Source organism: Mixophyes fleayi, chromosome 9 (genome assembly GCF_038048845.1).
Source record: "Mixophyes fleayi isolate aMixFle1 chromosome 9, aMixFle1.hap1, whole genome shotgun sequence".
NCBI lineage: Eukaryota > Metazoa > Chordata > Amphibia > Anura > Limnodynastidae > Mixophyes > Mixophyes fleayi.
Window position 1 is genome coordinate 27,856,548 of NC_134410.1, and position 16,184 is coordinate 27,872,731.

Here is a 16,184-nt window from a genome sequence, read left to right on the forward strand (position 1 = left end):
ATGCGCGACGGTCGCAGCCAACTTCCGGCGGCCATTTTAAGTCAGGGCAGCGAACAGGCGTTATGCGGTCCCTGTCGCCGTCGACTGTGGAGATAACACCGATATGTCATTAGATTACGGCGCAGCAGTCTGAAAGGCATATTTTGATGGTGGAAGCGGCTGAGGGAGGGGATGCGCGAAGCCTGTGCCCTCGACAAAGATGGCGCCTTGGGTTTCTACCCCGTTGTTTGAACTTAGATCCAGATCATAGAGAGGGTGAGAGGATTTCCGTGCGGTCCTGGTCATGTCTGTGTGAATAATAAATATGGCGAATCTTACAGTTGCTGTGCTCTCGCCAAGGACACTGTAGTCAGAAGCTGATCATAATGGCCAGGAGTAGGCCTAGGTTTTAGTGTGGTTTTTCACTTGGAACACCTTCCTTCCAAATAATAGCTCTGGTTCGTATAGTGTGTAGTCTACTTCCCACCATTCGCTCTATTTATTATCGACTATATACAAAGGTATTTTTCACTTAAGCTAGTTAGACTATTTTACTGCTGATAGCAAAAAAAAAACAGCTTATTGCCAAGTATGGGACAAGAAAGAAATAGTGTTTTCCTGTGAGGCTAATTTGGCAGATGATTCTGGGGCTTTTGTTTCCTCAGGATCAACACATTTAGAACTTATAAAAGGTTGAACTTGTCTTTTTTCTACTTTATTGACTATGCAGTGTGTCAATGAAAATTAATTTAAAATGTCAGTCATGCTCAACATATTCACTGACTGGTGCAGACTTTTATAATTTCCTGTACAATATATAATTTTCTAAATGTGTGTGTTGTCCACACTATATAGCCATGGTGGAGAGCATTATTTTGAATGCCATTATAAATATGGGTTAATACTCTGAACTAACCCCATTAGAGGGAGTTTCTTGCCATCAGATAACTTTAACTTATTGGCATGTACATTGTGTAGCTTTTAGTACTTATGATTCCAGTTTCCTTCAATGCATTTTTGGACTTGTATTTATATCACCAGGCATAATTTATTATATTCATATCCCCCCATAGGTTACAGTGCAGCTCTTCTGTAGACATACTTGTATGCAAAGACCAGCTTTGTGTCACGCCCCAGGACGTGATGATCAGCAACTCTGACTTATCATCTAAAAACATGGATGAAAACTGTAGAGGGCAGTCGGATAGATAAAGCAGAGAGTGTGTGATTTTTGCAAACTAGTAAATCATCTGAAGGTAAACAACATCTTTCACTGGCATTAGAATCCTAGCTTAAATAAAACTATGTTGTTTTCGTCTGCAATAAATTGCAACCTCTACTTTGTCAGGTTTTTACATGAGTTGCATTTTCTCTGTGTTTTAGATAAAGCATCATTACACCATGTCTGGGAAGATGAATACCATGTTGGAGAATTTAGACCATTTTATTGAGGTCCTTGCTTTGATCCAAAGTGCCCATGTCAAAGACTGGGATGTCTTAAATGTACAGAGAGCCCTTGAATGGGGAAGTTATTTTCAACATGTCCACCATCAGTTCAAGGCCAATATCTCCCTCAGAAATGTTATTGAAGATCATCTTAATGTAAAAAATGAAGAACTTCGTCTTTACATGAAGAACTACCAACACATAACTTTCAATGATCTTGGGAGAGGCAAGGCTATACTTTGTATGTCTCTTCTACAGAACAAAGCCGTCCCCATTCACGTGTTGAAGCATCTACTTGAGCTACTCCGAGACTCTGATTCCAAGGCTATTGAGTCTTTGGGTTTACAACACATTATATCACAGAAAGCTGCTTCAGAACTGTTCCTTTTGCTTCCTTTGTTCGTTTCTGATGGACATCGAGAACCATTGGATAACCCTGTAGTAAAAACACAAGCTGATATACTCAAGAACATGCTAGAGAGCAGATTGAAGGTGTTTGAAGATAACCAGAAGTTATCTGTTGTCTCGGATGTTCTTTCTGGGATTTCCCAGCCACTTGTTTACCACCTCATAGCAGTCGTGTTGACAACTCATGGTGCATTGAGCTCTTCCCATCAGGACTGTTTGGCTGAACTTCTTCTTGACTGGTTGCTGTCAAATGATGTTTCATGGACTGGCTTCTGCCTAAATGCAAGCTGCCAGGTTTTGGCAAGTTTAAGTTTGCAGTGCTCCAAGTTCAGAAATGCCTACTTGGATTGCTTATTTAAGCTTGGTGGTGGTATGGAGCAAGACTTGTCTGGAAGCTGGGTTAGTAATGCTCCTCAACTGTCTTTTGATGGACTAATACGTCATTTTAGATGTCTCATGAAAGGACCTGAGGATCTCAGAGATATTACAGTAACTAGACTTCACACATTGAAAAGTCAGGATGGAGACTATGAGGAACCTGCAATCAGTATATGGACTGATTTATTGATTGAAATACATAAATCCTAAAATTTTTGTTGGGGTAAATCTGATCTTAATGTCTTACATTGCCCAGAAAATGAATAATTATGTTTTAAGATGATCTGTGGCATTTTTTTTTTTATTTCATTGTTTTATTTTTACATTATCCAGTTTCCTAACAGCCTATTTGTTACTTTTGAAGGAACAAATCACTTTACCTGCCAAGCCATTTAAATTTCATAACACAATAACATAGTAAAATTAATTGAACAACACTTTTCTATCATGATGCATAACATTTAATATTATTGATATTTTTTTCCCATATTTTTCTTTTGTGACTGGTGATGTAATTGATGTTTATATTTTTATTATATAGAGATAATAAACACAGTTTACAACACACTAAGGAGTGAGTTACTAGCCATGAAATAGGGTATAATGCAGTCAAATTGGTGATGTACCGACTACAGTGCCTTATATAACCAGTTTTGCCTGTCTGCTCCCTGGGCAATGTTTGTCTAAATTTGATTTTGACCTTAGCCAGAACTCTGACTTCAAAGTTCTGCTTGTGATCCCTGACCTTGTATTTACTGTAACTATTCAACTAGGGAGTGAGAACATGTGAATTCTACACCAAGACCTCCCACAGGACTCTGTATAGTCCCATTGCAGTGGCAATACTAGGAGAAAGATCCTAGTATAGCTTATCGAATGCAGAATGATTCAAAAAGTGTTATTCAAGTTTGATTACCAACATCATTGTGAATGCTACTTCTATGTATAGTTACAAATGGTGCAGGTGGTGGATATTTATGTTATCAGGGCATAATTGTTTTAAATAGTCACAAAACGGATGGTCACTTAGGATGTAAGGTATATTATGTTAAATGCACCTCTATGAATAAAAGCCCCCCTGGATTCAGTCAATCATTGGTCTTTTAAAAGTCTCTTTATATTTAATCCACAGAAAAAATCAGGCAATTGAGTAAACTCAGCATTCAGGTTGAAAGGAGCAACGAATGATCTGATCCAGCATGTATCTTTTTCCGTCGGGGACATTTGTGCAATATGACATATGTCTGCTCTATTCTGTGAGTATTTAAAATCTTTATGATAAACTTACTAAAACCTAGAAAAGATGGAGGTTTTGCCCATAGTAACCAATCATAGTCTAGCTATCGTTTTCTAGAATGTAGTGAGTAAAAAGCTAGAATCTAATTGGTTGCTCTGAGCAACACCTCCACTCTTTCTTCTAGAAGTTTTAGTATATCTATCCCTTTGTCTCTTTTGTTAATAAATCCTATTCTCCTTAAGTGATCTCAGCCCGTCAGGTCTCGCTCCTTTTGGTATAGCAGCAGTGTAAAAAAATTGCACTACACCTCGGACAGGCCACAGTCATATTGCCAGGACGTGTCAGTCCTATTGCCCGCAAATCATCGTGTCCCCACCTTTAGGAAGGCAATCTGGCCGTTTTTACAAGTACACATTGAACATGAAAAATGATAATAAATGCACATGAATCGCATAGAAAATGATAAAAAAAAGGAATGTGATTGTGAATTAATACCCCAGAAAAACATGATGTTTTAAAAAAAAAAAACAATTGAAGAATACAAATGATTACCTATTTTTACATCAGGGAATTGTATTGATGTTATTTAAAGTCTATAAAAAAATTGTCATTTTCAGTGAATAATCACTAAGGGCTAGATTTACTAAGCTGCGGGTTTGAAAAAGTGGGGATGTTGCCTATAGCAACCAATCAGATTCTAGCTTTCATTTATTTAGTACCTTCTACAAAATGAAAGCTAGAATCTGATTGGTTGCTATAGGCAACATCCCTACTTTTTCAAACCTGCAGCTTAGTAAATCTAGCCCTAAAGCTCTTTTACAAACCACAAACAATATGTTTTTGTACTACTTTATTTGTGTGAGTGTTTATCGTCCTGCCAAGCCATTTTTGGGAAAACTGGTGTTGAGCTCATCCACTTTCCATTTCTTGGAATCCGTCTGCAGCTTTAGAATCCCAGCCTTTATCCATTTAGTCTTTTCAGTTTTTCTTCTAAGATACTGTTTGGTTTATCTTTGTTTACGTCTTAAATTTATTATAAATGGGGGGACACTGGGGATGTCTTTACTACACGTATCACATCTGTGTGTTTGAATGTTTTCAATGCATTGATTGACCTAGGAATACACTTTTCTGTAGAAGTGCAACTACAAGGTGCAAAACTGGTCTCAGTGAAAATATAGAAAGTTATCCAATCTCCACCACTTCAAAGGTGGTGAAAAATCAAGGGATAAATGCATCAAGCTGCGAGTTTCCTGCGGGTTTGAAAAGTGGGGATGTTGGATATAGAGACCAATCAGATTCTAGTTATTATTTATTATATGCTACAAAATGACAGCTAGAATCTGATTGGTTGCTATAGGCAACGTCTCCGTTTTTCAAACCCGCCAGAAACTCGCAGCTTGATACGTTTACCTCCAAGGCAGTGTGCCCTACAGAGGAGCAGGGAATGCTCCTGTAAATGAAGAAATGACTGAATCACATTTTAGATGCCAGATCACAAACTTATCCCTCTTCAATACTAAGGGAAAAAAAAGATCAGAAATGGATCAAAATATAATTCTGCTTCCGATGAATCTTAATCCTCAGTACAATGAGACATCAAGTATTGCAATTGTACTTCTCTTGGGTATGACTTTCAAGTTGTTTAAACTCTCAGGCTGTTACGAGCGGCGGGGAGCCACTGCTTGTTCCTACATGTGTCATGACAACAGCCGGGACGTCACTTCCGGTTCCTGTGTCCCGGCCGTTGTCAGGGAAACGGCCGGGACGCTGTTCTAAATCAGCGCCGCGTCTCTGCAATGCTGACAGCCGGGCGCGTGTGATCTAGCACCTGTAGGGCTAATTAGTTTAATTTATTATTCTACTCCTGGGGGCCATTAACAAAATCTCCCATCTCCCTTCTCATTGGTGCTTTTCAGTATTTAAGGCAGGGAGGGCTTAGCCTCCCTGCCGGTTATAGCGTTTAATTCCCTGTGGATAGCTCTGCTGTGTGCTGAGTTGCTGACTCCTGATATATTTCCTGTTTTGACCTTGGCTTTGTTGTGGACCTGCTTGAACTCTGATTGCCGTGACCTCTGCTTGTTATTTGGATATCGCTGCTTGCTGCCAGCCCTGACCTTTTGGCCTGTCTTTGACTACTCTACTTGCTTTGGACACCTGACCTCGGCTTATGTCCGTTATCATCTGAATTGCTTCCTCCGGCCCTGCCACTGCGGATTTGTTAATAAACCTACACTACAATAGAGTTATGACCTGGGGATATATATGGGGGTCTATATATCATTTTGGGCAGTGGGCAGCAGTACTTAGGTATCAGTATTGCGGCTGATCGCAGCGATGCAGAAAGATGTATCACTGCTATTAATGGACACTTACTTGCCGTGTGATCCTCTGTGACAATCCATCTCTGCAACAAAACTCTTGTTTTGTTGAGAAAGGGACTGGCTGTATTGAAGAAACATAGTTGACTTACTGCGCATGCGCCAATATTTCTTAGCACATGCGCAGTAAAGTCAACGCTGGAGTAAGAGAGGGAGAAGCGTGCTGCCTGCGAAGCGATCCTCTCCAGCGGGACCGCACGCCATTAGAAAACGTAAGTAAGGGCTTCCTGAGATGGCGTTAAGGTCCTAGTGCTAGCAGTGAAAAGTAAAGCTTGAAGGTTGCTTACGGCCAGAGAAATCTCTGGCATTATTCAGATATGGGAATTAACAGCCTGCATTCTTCTGTAGATGGCTGATTCCGCTGTGAGTAAGAGATGGATCCATTTAAAAGGAATGACTGTGAAAGTTAAGATGTCCAATCATCATCATCATCATCAATTTCAAAACTTGCAGCAGGATTACGCAGGTGCAAAAACTATAGCTAATGTATATGAAAGTATAGCACATCTCAAAGGGTCATGCTAACCTGCACTTTCCTTTTATTGCCCCTAATTCACCTCTCACAACCACAAGTAAATACAGACACAAGTTCATCAATTTTGCACTAAGACGCATCTTTATGCCGTGCAAAGGCCCCAAGTCTGTCATTGTTCCTAGTGCTGATTTATGGCATCTCCCTGCGCATGGTGTGAGAGAACATAGGATCTTGTGTAAATCTCTTTGCCTGTTGTCTGTCATATTTATTTATTTTTTTCAAATCCTGGCTACGCCTTGACATGACATCATACCCTTCAACATGTTACTAGACCAGTGTTGGCTAACCTGTGACATTCCAGGTGTTGGGAAACTACAAGTCCCAGCATACCCTTCCAGCAATAAGCTTCTATATATTGGCAAAGCATGCTGGGACTTGTAGTTTCACAACACCTGGAGTGTCACAGGTTAGCCAACACTGTACTAGACCATTTCCCCCCAAACTGCTGTAGTGTGAAAGGATTATCACATTTGAATAAGACTACGGGAAAGGATTGTAGGAGTAAATAAAGGGATAGTAGAGAAAAGTCAAACAATGGCACTGTACTGAATTACTAACATGTACTGTACTGAACTCTGCAAGCAGACTTTGTAACACCTACATGCTAAAACATTTACATATTAATCTCCTAATATTTACTTTGAACAAATACAAAGGGAAATGAAAAGCATAGGGTTAGAATGCCTTTAGACATAATTAGCACTACTTACAAAATATACCTATTACGCCCTGGCTGTTTCCTGAATGATAGCTTGTGATCATTAGGCCATTAATGGACAGGATTGCACCAATCATCGGTTCACCTGGGTGATGTAAACCTTGTTTCATAATGTCACTTGCCATAACATTCAATGTGTCCAGGGTGTAAACCATGTACTTGTTGGAGATGACATGAAAGACATTTTTTCTGTAATTTACGGCAATTATTGAAATGACAGCTTGATGTTATTTTTCTATATAAAGATGCTGCAAATATTCAGCTAGTCACTGTGGAAACACCCACATGCCTCGCAGAATTACTTTAAAAGTTGTATTCAATATTAAAAAAATAAGATGATGATCAGTCTGGTTTGTCAGTGGGAGCATTTGCACATTTTAAAATAAAATTATAATTATTATATTTATAGATTTTGAGCACGCTATAAAGAATATTGTATGGCATAATAGTTTATATAAAGATAAAGTAAAATAAAGTATAAAGTTCTTTCAATGGGTTCTTTTAAATGTGTTACATACCATCCTAACGTCTTACCTTATTTTTTAACCCTCTCCTACCCACATTACTTCTTAGGTGGAGTCCTGATATTACAATTATATTGGTATTGGCCTTGGTATTGGTATTCCAATTAGAGGAGACCACTGCTGGTCATACACTGTCATCTCTGAGGAGGGATGGATTTTATCAAAGTTATTTTATAATTTACCAATAATCATTGTCTATGCGATTTGTGTGGTTCCAAAGCACAAAGCGATTTATTAGCAAAAGCAAAAGAATAACAATTAAATAAATAAGTACAGCCGATACATACACTGCGCAGTGCTGTGCTCTGCTTGATCCAGCTATACAGTCATTCAGTCCTGAAGTCTGTGGTCAAAGTGACTGCATGCTGGTCCCAGAGCCCCTGCTTATATACACTCAGTGATACAGTGAAAACAATACAGATGATTTGGCATGTTTACATAGGTTCAGGCTTCAGGAAGGTCCAGTGTAATGCAGATCATTGGCCAGTTCAAATGATGCCATCCAAGGGTGGGGTTCAGCTCTCCAGAAGATGTATACTAATCTTCCCGCCAAGAACTAGTTCAAACTGATCATTTACATTACACAGACAATACCATTCTGATTTATTCCCTATATTCCATATCTAGCATACGCAAGGTGCTATCCTTTAGGCGATTGAACAGTCAGCGGATAAATAGGGGATTAGAATGATACCAGACATGATATGTTTCCTTGTGACCTGAACCTTAGATCTCACTAAATTCATATAACATTATAATATTTCACCATAAACCGGTGGTTCCCAAAGTGTGCGCCGCGGCTCCCAGGGGTGCCGCGTCGCTGTCATTGGGTCCGCAGGCCAGCCATAGAAAAAAGAAAACACAAAAACTTACCACTCCGCGTGGCGCCGGGACCCAGCATCCACCTCTCTCCCGCAGGTTGTCACTGAATATCGATGTCAGTGACAGCTGCGGGAGAGAGGTGGATGCTGGGTCTTGGCGCCGTGCGGATTGGTAAGTTTTTGTGTTCTTTCTTTTTTTTATGGCTTGCGCGGGGCAGAGTGAGAAGGATCGTGACAGCGGAGGGGGGCAGAGTGAGAAGGATCGTGACAGCGGAGGGGGCAGAGGGGGACAGCGGGGCAGCAGAGGGGGGCAGAGTGAGAAGGATTGTGACAGTGGAGGGGGACAGCAGGGCAGCAGAGAGGGGCAGAGTGAGAAGGATCGTGACAGCTGAGGGGGACAGCGGGGCAGCAGAGGGGGACAGCGTGACACCAGAGGGGGACAGCGGGCAGCAGAGAGGGACAGAGGGCTGCAGAGGGGGCAGCGTGCCTGGGGGCAGAGTGCCTGGATGCAGAGGGGGCATTTTTGCATACAACTAAAAAAGTATTTCTATCCTGACCTAAATACTTATTACAATTTTTTGACCCACCTACTTCTAAAACAGGACTCCTCAGTAATTATTTTGGAGGGGTGCCTTGAAAAAATTTGAAGACTCTAAGGGTGTTGCGAACTGCAAAAGTTTGGGAACCACTGCCATAAACTCTGCTACATATGTTCATAAACGACTGTGGATTTGAACTATTATAAATATGAAATATATATAAGTGAATGTGTAAGTGTGTGTGTGCGTTATTTATCGTGCGATTACGTCATGACACGTGATGTACTGATCGCAATCGCACCGTAAAACAATATTAATCAATATACTTTCTTTCATCCAATTATTCGACTTTGACAATTTGATGCATGGCAGAGCTGAGCCTCACAGGCATCCATAGTTCCTCAAACTACAGTCACAGTTGGTTCAGTTTCCAATAAATCTCAGGAGGACATGAGCCCAAATGGTTCTCCTACCCTTGGCCTGGCACACAAGCTTTTACAAAGATTGCCTTTGCTGCTAGTATTACATAATTTTCTCTGCCCTTTTTCAGCTTTTGTCCTTTGCTTTTTGGCAGTGAGAGGCTTTAATACACACTATTATTTGTTATTTTAACATGATGCTGCTTGCTGTGTCTAATCTCCAATAATTGTCAGGATGGTTGCTTGTGCTTGGTAACTCATACCTCGTTTAACAATGCTTTAAAAGTCAGAATGAAAAAAGCCAGAAAGACTTGTTCTTATATTGTGTTTGGAGAACTGCGGATTAAACTATTACATAAGAAGATTCTGTTCAGCACTAAATAACCTGCCTTTCTATTTTTACGGAGTACCTGTAACTTATCAAAAATGTAATGTGTTTCTGTTTGTTGTTTTTATACATATACATATATATATATATATATATATATATATATATATATATATATACTTTCCTCCATCATTCAACTCCCAGGACTAGATTTACTAAACTGCGGGTTTGAAAAAGTGGAGATGTTGCCTATAGCAACCAGATTCTAGCGATCATTTATTTAGTACATTCTGCAAAATTACAGCTAGAATCTGATTGGTTGCTATAGGCAACATCTCCACTTTTTCAAACCCGCAGTTTAGTAAATATTCTCCTCAGTATCCACAAAAGGTTTCAGCTTGTTTCAAAATGAGCCCAGGGTGCTTGGCCACTTAGAAGACATCTCCTCATTCCTACTGTAGGATTTCCCAACCTTTTGTGTTACAAATGGTAGTCACATAACACTTTGTATGTCTCAAATACTCCAGAATGTTGCACATTTATTCCAAATATCTCTTAATGGGCATAAATATTTACCAAGATTACCTGAACAAGGGACAGTGCCCTTTGAATCTTTCTGTTACAAGTACCACAAGTTGAAGAAGGAGGCTTCAGGGATTCTGATAGCTTCGCTCCTTCCTCACATAACTGGGCAGCTGTCACAAACCACTGTGTAGTAGTTGACGCTACGGGGCAACGAAGCGCAGAGTCTAACATGTCCCCAGTGTTCACCACGGACCCCTGCAAGGAGGTTATTAGCTATTAGCAAGTTAATTGTGCATGATTGGTTTGTTATTCATCTGTGCCACTGTTTCCTGGATTGGAGTTTCCTGTATAAAACACAGTCACACCAATCTATATAAAAGCGAGCTATTGGCAAAGATATTTGTGCACAAACGGTTTGATATCCACCATTACTGCTACCGGGCTCATCTTCTTCGCAATACCTAGAAGTACCTTTAGATCTGTATACAACATATTTGCCAACTCTCCCTGAATGTCAGGGAGACTCCCTGAAATAGGGGTGATCTCCCTCACTCCCTGAAGAGTCTGGCATTCTCCCTGATGCTGAGCCAGTACAAGACGTGGTTGGCTTCGGCATCTGTGGCATGATGACACAGTTCAGAAATTGTGTCCTATGTCCATGTATTGATGCCTATGAAGGTGGCCATTTTCATGGAGACCAAGATTTAATCAAAGACTGACAGGTAAGACAACATGACTTCAGTAATGGAGACAGAAATGTAAAAGACACCTTAGTCTCTAGAGATTCATTAGCTGCTTTTCTTTAATGCATAGTTGCCTATTCTCCTGGAATGTCCGGGAGACTCCCGCATTTCTGGGAGACTTCCAGGGAGAGCAGAGCAACCTCCTGGTTCTCGTCCTTGGAATAGAAAAGTTGAGGGGGGGGCTTAATGACGCAAATACTGTGACATCTTAGCCCAGCCCCCTGCTGTAATTGGCCGAAATAGTGTCAATCGTTTAGGGGGTGTGGCCAATATTATGTGATTTGTCAATCCCCGCCCCCGCACGCCCACCTCCCCTGGGATCTCCCTGAAGCCAACGAGGAAAAGTTGGCAAGTATGGTATACAATTGTATAGAAAATCTGAACTATATGAGGTATATAAGATATATAAGAGGTCATTTACAGGGAAAGCTGCATTTTATGGCATGACATGCACACAACACAAAGTAGAGTCATGGAGAAGGTGTTATAACAGGTAAGGTCTATGGGGAAACATTAGTTGGTTGAAGATAATTTATATGTTTTCTTATTAACAAAACAATAGACTATGCACGGTTTTGGAAAGCTGCAGTCCCTCATATAAAACATTTGTGACACACAGCTGTCTCTTGACTGGTGCCATTTCTTCAATTTAAACATAGCTCTCCATCTTTTGCTGTGGCAATTAAAGTCTATTGGATGCTACGTTCTATATGTGTTTTATATGACAATTTTCTGGCTACATTGAACTTATGCCTGTGGTTATTCTTAACTAAAGATTCTCAAACCATTCGTATATCATTTCTCAAGCCATTTGGAAATTCAAAACATTTGGAAATTCGGTAGAATTTCTTAAATTTTAAATTGATTAAAAAGATAAAGTTAAGTAAGAGAAAGTCAAACAGGTTTGACAGTGTTCGAGCCAGCTTGAGCTTTAATTGATATCTTTAAGCATTTTTTAATTCCAAACTTCGAGTGGCAAACAATGAACTTTCAAAACAGTAGTGTGGAAATATTATTTATTAAATCAATATTCTAAATATGTAAATATTTTTTTTAAAAAAAATATTTATTAATGCTTAATAATAAAAATATTTTAAAACACTCATTTTAAAATGAGCAGCGAACCTTAAATGTGATTGGCAAATGCAAAATGTGCAAAAAGTAAATGCAAGCCATCTCTAAATGAGCCCCAGAGAAAGAAGTTGCAAATCCAGACTGATGATCACTTTGAGGCAGACAAGAAGTCTCTCCCATGAGAGCTGGATTCCACCAGATAGAAGCACAAAAGTCATGTGTTTCTTGGAGACAGAGGGGTATATTTACTAAACTGCAGGTTTGAAAATGTGGAGATGTTGCCTACAGCAACCAATCAGATTCTAGCTGTCATTTTGTAGAATGTACTAAGTAAATGCTAACTACAATCTGATTGGTTGATATAGGCAACATCTCCACTTTTTCAAACCCGCAGTTTAGTAAATATATCCTAGCAAGTGAGAGAGGACACAGTAACTGGCTGAGGAGGGACCACAGTAATAGGATGTGTTCAGTCACTTTAGTGAAAGTGGTAAGTGACCTAGCTGCCCACTGGACAGGGATGGGACTGGAAATGAGGTTGTGGCCAGAATGGTGGGTTAGGTTTTTGTTGTTCTCTTTAAGCCAGTCAGCAAGTTTAGTAACAGGAGTGCCCTTTAATATCACCCTCTCCTCCAGGGACGGATTGGCCATACAACCTACTTGGACTTTTTCCCAGTAGGCCGTTGCATGTTTTGCTTTTTTGAAAAAATAAATTGTGAGTCCCCCTCCCACCGAAACGGGTGCTAGCGGAGGGGGTCAGTGTGGTAGTGGGTGGCTTTCCCCTCATTCAGGACCAGCCACCTTCCTTAATGTGAAAACAGCACGGATCCCTGTGTCTCGCTGCTTCTTCCTGTCAGAGCTATAGACAGGAGTCACATGGGGCAGCACCTGTCACGTGTTGCGCGTCCCATGTGACTCCTATCTATAGGACCGATAGGAGGATGCAGCCACACATTGTCCAAACAATGCCCCCAGCAAAGTATTTAACACTTAAACTCCAGGAACAAGGTTCTGTAATGTACTTGGTCACCAACAACTGGACTCTGTAATATGCACTTGGCCAACTGGACTGTGTTTTCCGCACTTGGCCAACTGGACTCTCTATTATGCACTTGGCCAACTGGTCTCTGTATTCTGCACTTGGCCAACTGGACTCTGTATTCTGCGCTTGGCCAACTGGACTCTGTATTCTGCGCTTGGCCAACTGGACTCTGTATTCTGCGCTTGGCCAACTGGACTCTGTATTCTGCGCTTGGCCAACTGGACTCTGTATTCTGCGCTTGGCCAACTGGACTTTGTATTCTGCGCTTGTCCACCTGGACTCTGTATTCTGCGCTTGGCCAACTGGACTCTGTATTCTATGCTTGGCCAACTGGACTCTGTATTCTATGCTTGGCCAACTGGACTCTGTATCCTGCCCTTGGCCACCAGGAACTGAGCTCCTTATGGCACCCCTGGCCACCAAGGATTCGGCTCTGTGTGGCTCCACCTTACTTATATAATGTGTTGGGGTCATGTCTGTTATAATGCTGGAAAATTACTCAATTCGATGAGATGGGCTCTATGATGTGTCTAATGGGCTAAAGGTAACATTGGGAAGGGCACGTGCAAGGCACATTGGCTATTTTTGCTTGAGTGCCAAAACAATTTATCTCATCAACAATATTGGCACTACCCCTTAATATGTAAACTCCTTGGTTAATTTTATCATTGTGCCGGAAAAGAACCACATCTCAGCCACTGCCACAAGTCACTAACATATAGGAGTAGTTAATGAATGAATCAATGTGTGTACAAAGTCTAAACATTATCAGCTTATTTTGCTTATCTGATGAGGACCAGGTAAGATTATACTCACTCCAAGAAGATACTACAGTTTGTTTTGATCTTTATCACAATTGGCAGTCACTTCCCCAGAGAGATGAGCCAAACGCACGGGCTTAGACCAGAAATTCCACAGCAACCACACCCAGCTGTCTGGGATGGGACGTAGAGTCCGGTTGTACCACTGCACAAAGGTGATATAATCCCAGAGATCCACAAATTTGAGAACCCGTACTAGAATATAATTTAATTATTGCAGGTTTAGTTTGTTTACGTGGTCATTATACAATGTTTCCTTAATTTTTTTAAATAATTTTCTCCCCACTAGACAAAACCACACTTTATTCCATTAGTTATTTTTGTTATGAGTATGTATTAAAATGCTCTACAAGTGGTATGTAGGCATGGGTGGGAATGGGTTAAGCGAAGATGCATAAAAAATGTTAGTGAAATATAAATTATTGGCTGTTATTAAACAATGATAACTACAGAAACACACATTGGGACAAAATACCTCATAAGTCATCACTTACCAACATATCCAATAATGATCTGTTCAGTAAGTGTTGATACTTATATGTCCTCTAAAAACCATTTTTCCATACTAGGGATAACTTGGTAATAGTGGGTATGACGCAGTGCCCGGCAAGCTTTACAGTAGCTGTTGTCCCATCCGGTTTCTCTTCTCACACGATATTGGGATCTCCAGTTAAAGTACTTCTTGTATCTTTTATCATCCTTATCCAACTCCAGAAGATAAGAAGCTAGGTCCCTTGCGCTTGGGAAATCATCTACATGAATAAAAGCATCTCCAGGCAGGAAACGCTCATAGTTTTTACGAGACGTCCCTAATACAACAGGTACGGCCCAAGAATCAAAAGCATTCGACCATAGTTTCTCCGTAATATAATCCTTATAAATGGAATTTTCAAAAGCCAGGTAAAACTTGTACTGGGAGATGGTTTGATAGAAGTCATCCCAGGACAACTGTATGTGTTTCTTCCCATAGACATCAATTGGAATATATTTCTTCAGCTCTTCATAATAGACATTGCGTCGGACACCTGGGTACCACTTGCTCACCACCCAAGAGACCAATTTAGACTTGGCTGGGATGATGAAGCTCTGAGGTTCTCTCAAGGCTTCAATACGACCATAGGGTCTGTAGACATCAGAGTCCTGGCGGAATGTCATAGTCATGTTAAATAGATTATCCAGGAAATGTAGATTTTTAATGATCAATGGAGGTTCCATGTTGAACCATACCCAACGTTGATAATGAGGTCTCGGTTGTTGCGGCAAAGATTTTTTGTCACCCATGATGTCTACATGGTGCATGACCACAGCATCGGCAGTGTTGTACAAACTCCTGTTTGCTGTTAGTTTACACCCAGAGATACCATAAACACTCTGGCAAGTGTCTAATGGGAAAGGCTCCCCAAAAGGCCAGACCCATACAAGAACAAGGAGGTCTTTCTCCTCACTGTGTCTGGAGCTCGTGTAATTCTTTAAGGATTGATCCACTGTTTTGTAAATGATCTCTCTCTCTTTACAGTCAGAGTCCACTAAAAGACCTAATCTCCCTCTGGTCCAGAAAAACAAGATCACAAGGAAGAGAATGGGGATGAGGAAGATCAGATTGTGGTGGTGGAATGGTTTCAACATGATATTTAACCTGTAAAAATAAAGGAGCTGCATTAAATATTTTACAATTAACTGTCCATAGGCTCTTACTGAACTACCCTACTCCCTCATAGCAGAGTCGTCTGGATATTATAGTCCTAGTAACCAAACTTGTTAGGAAAAAAAAATATTACATTTTGCAAGGTTGCACTGAACTCTAGATTCTCAATCTAGCACTCTCACTCTAGGGCAGTCTATTAATTGTATTCTATTTTTCAGCTTCGAGAGAGAATTAATGAACAGCTAAACAGAGTAAATGTTATAAAAGAAATAATGTATTTCCTGCTGTTTTCCTCATTAATACTGAACTTATGACATCAGAACTGACTGATTAAAATGAATAACATAAGAACACACCATTTAAACAAGTCTTATTTGCAGGGGATTATACATAATGCATAATGGCAGGAACTGGAAGAGGGTTGGCTAGAGTGGAACAGGATGCGTGGGACAGGATGATTAAAGACAAGGGTCGGCAAATGGGAGTGCATGGGTTGGGAAGGAGACAATTGGGATTTGTCCAGAGATGGAATCCTGTTGCACCAAGCAAGATAAAAGATATACAGGAGAGTGCCTGAGTGGAAGTGACCAGTAAATACCAAACGCTCATATAATTACCACC

At 40.5% G+C, this 16,184-nt stretch overlaps 2 protein-coding genes across 5 annotated transcripts; one reads left to right on the plus strand and one right to left on the minus strand.

Annotated features, from left to right (window-relative positions):
• Window positions 1–39: 39 nt before the first annotated feature.
• On the plus strand, window positions 40–3,283 carry FANCF (FA complementation group F). 4 transcript variants are annotated; one of them, XM_075187131.1, is made up of 3 exons: window positions 40–255; window positions 1,053–1,235; window positions 1,363–3,283. In XM_075187131.1, exon 3 carries the CDS (start codon window positions 1,381–1,383, stop codon window positions 2,419–2,421), a length of 1,041 nt encoding a protein of 346 aa, XP_075043232.1. In that variant the 5' UTR covers window positions 40–255; window positions 1,053–1,235; window positions 1,363–1,380; the 3' UTR covers window positions 2,422–3,283. The 4 variants fall into 4 exon arrangements, with proteins under 4 accessions (XP_075043232.1, XP_075043233.1, XP_075043231.1 ...); XM_075187130.1 differs by lacking the exon at window positions 40–255 and adding an exon at window positions 263–500; XM_075187132.1 differs by lacking the exon at window positions 1,053–1,235.
• An 11,169-nt stretch (window positions 3,284–14,452) lies between these two features.
• Window positions 14,453–15,391, minus strand: LOC142101405 (3-galactosyl-N-acetylglucosaminide 4-alpha-L-fucosyltransferase FUT3-like; the record flags this gene model as incomplete). The annotated part of the gene is made up of 1 exon (XM_075185867.1): window positions 14,453–15,391. A coding segment is annotated over one exon (939 nt), but the record flags the coding sequence as incomplete, so codon positions are not given.
• Window positions 15,392–16,184: the final 793 nt, after the last annotated feature.

Excerpts from the sequence above, each read along its gene's own strand:
- FANCF (XM_075187131.1), top strand. The coding sequence starts at position 1,381 with ATGTCTGGGAAGATGAATACCATGTTGGAGAATTTAGACCATTTTATT.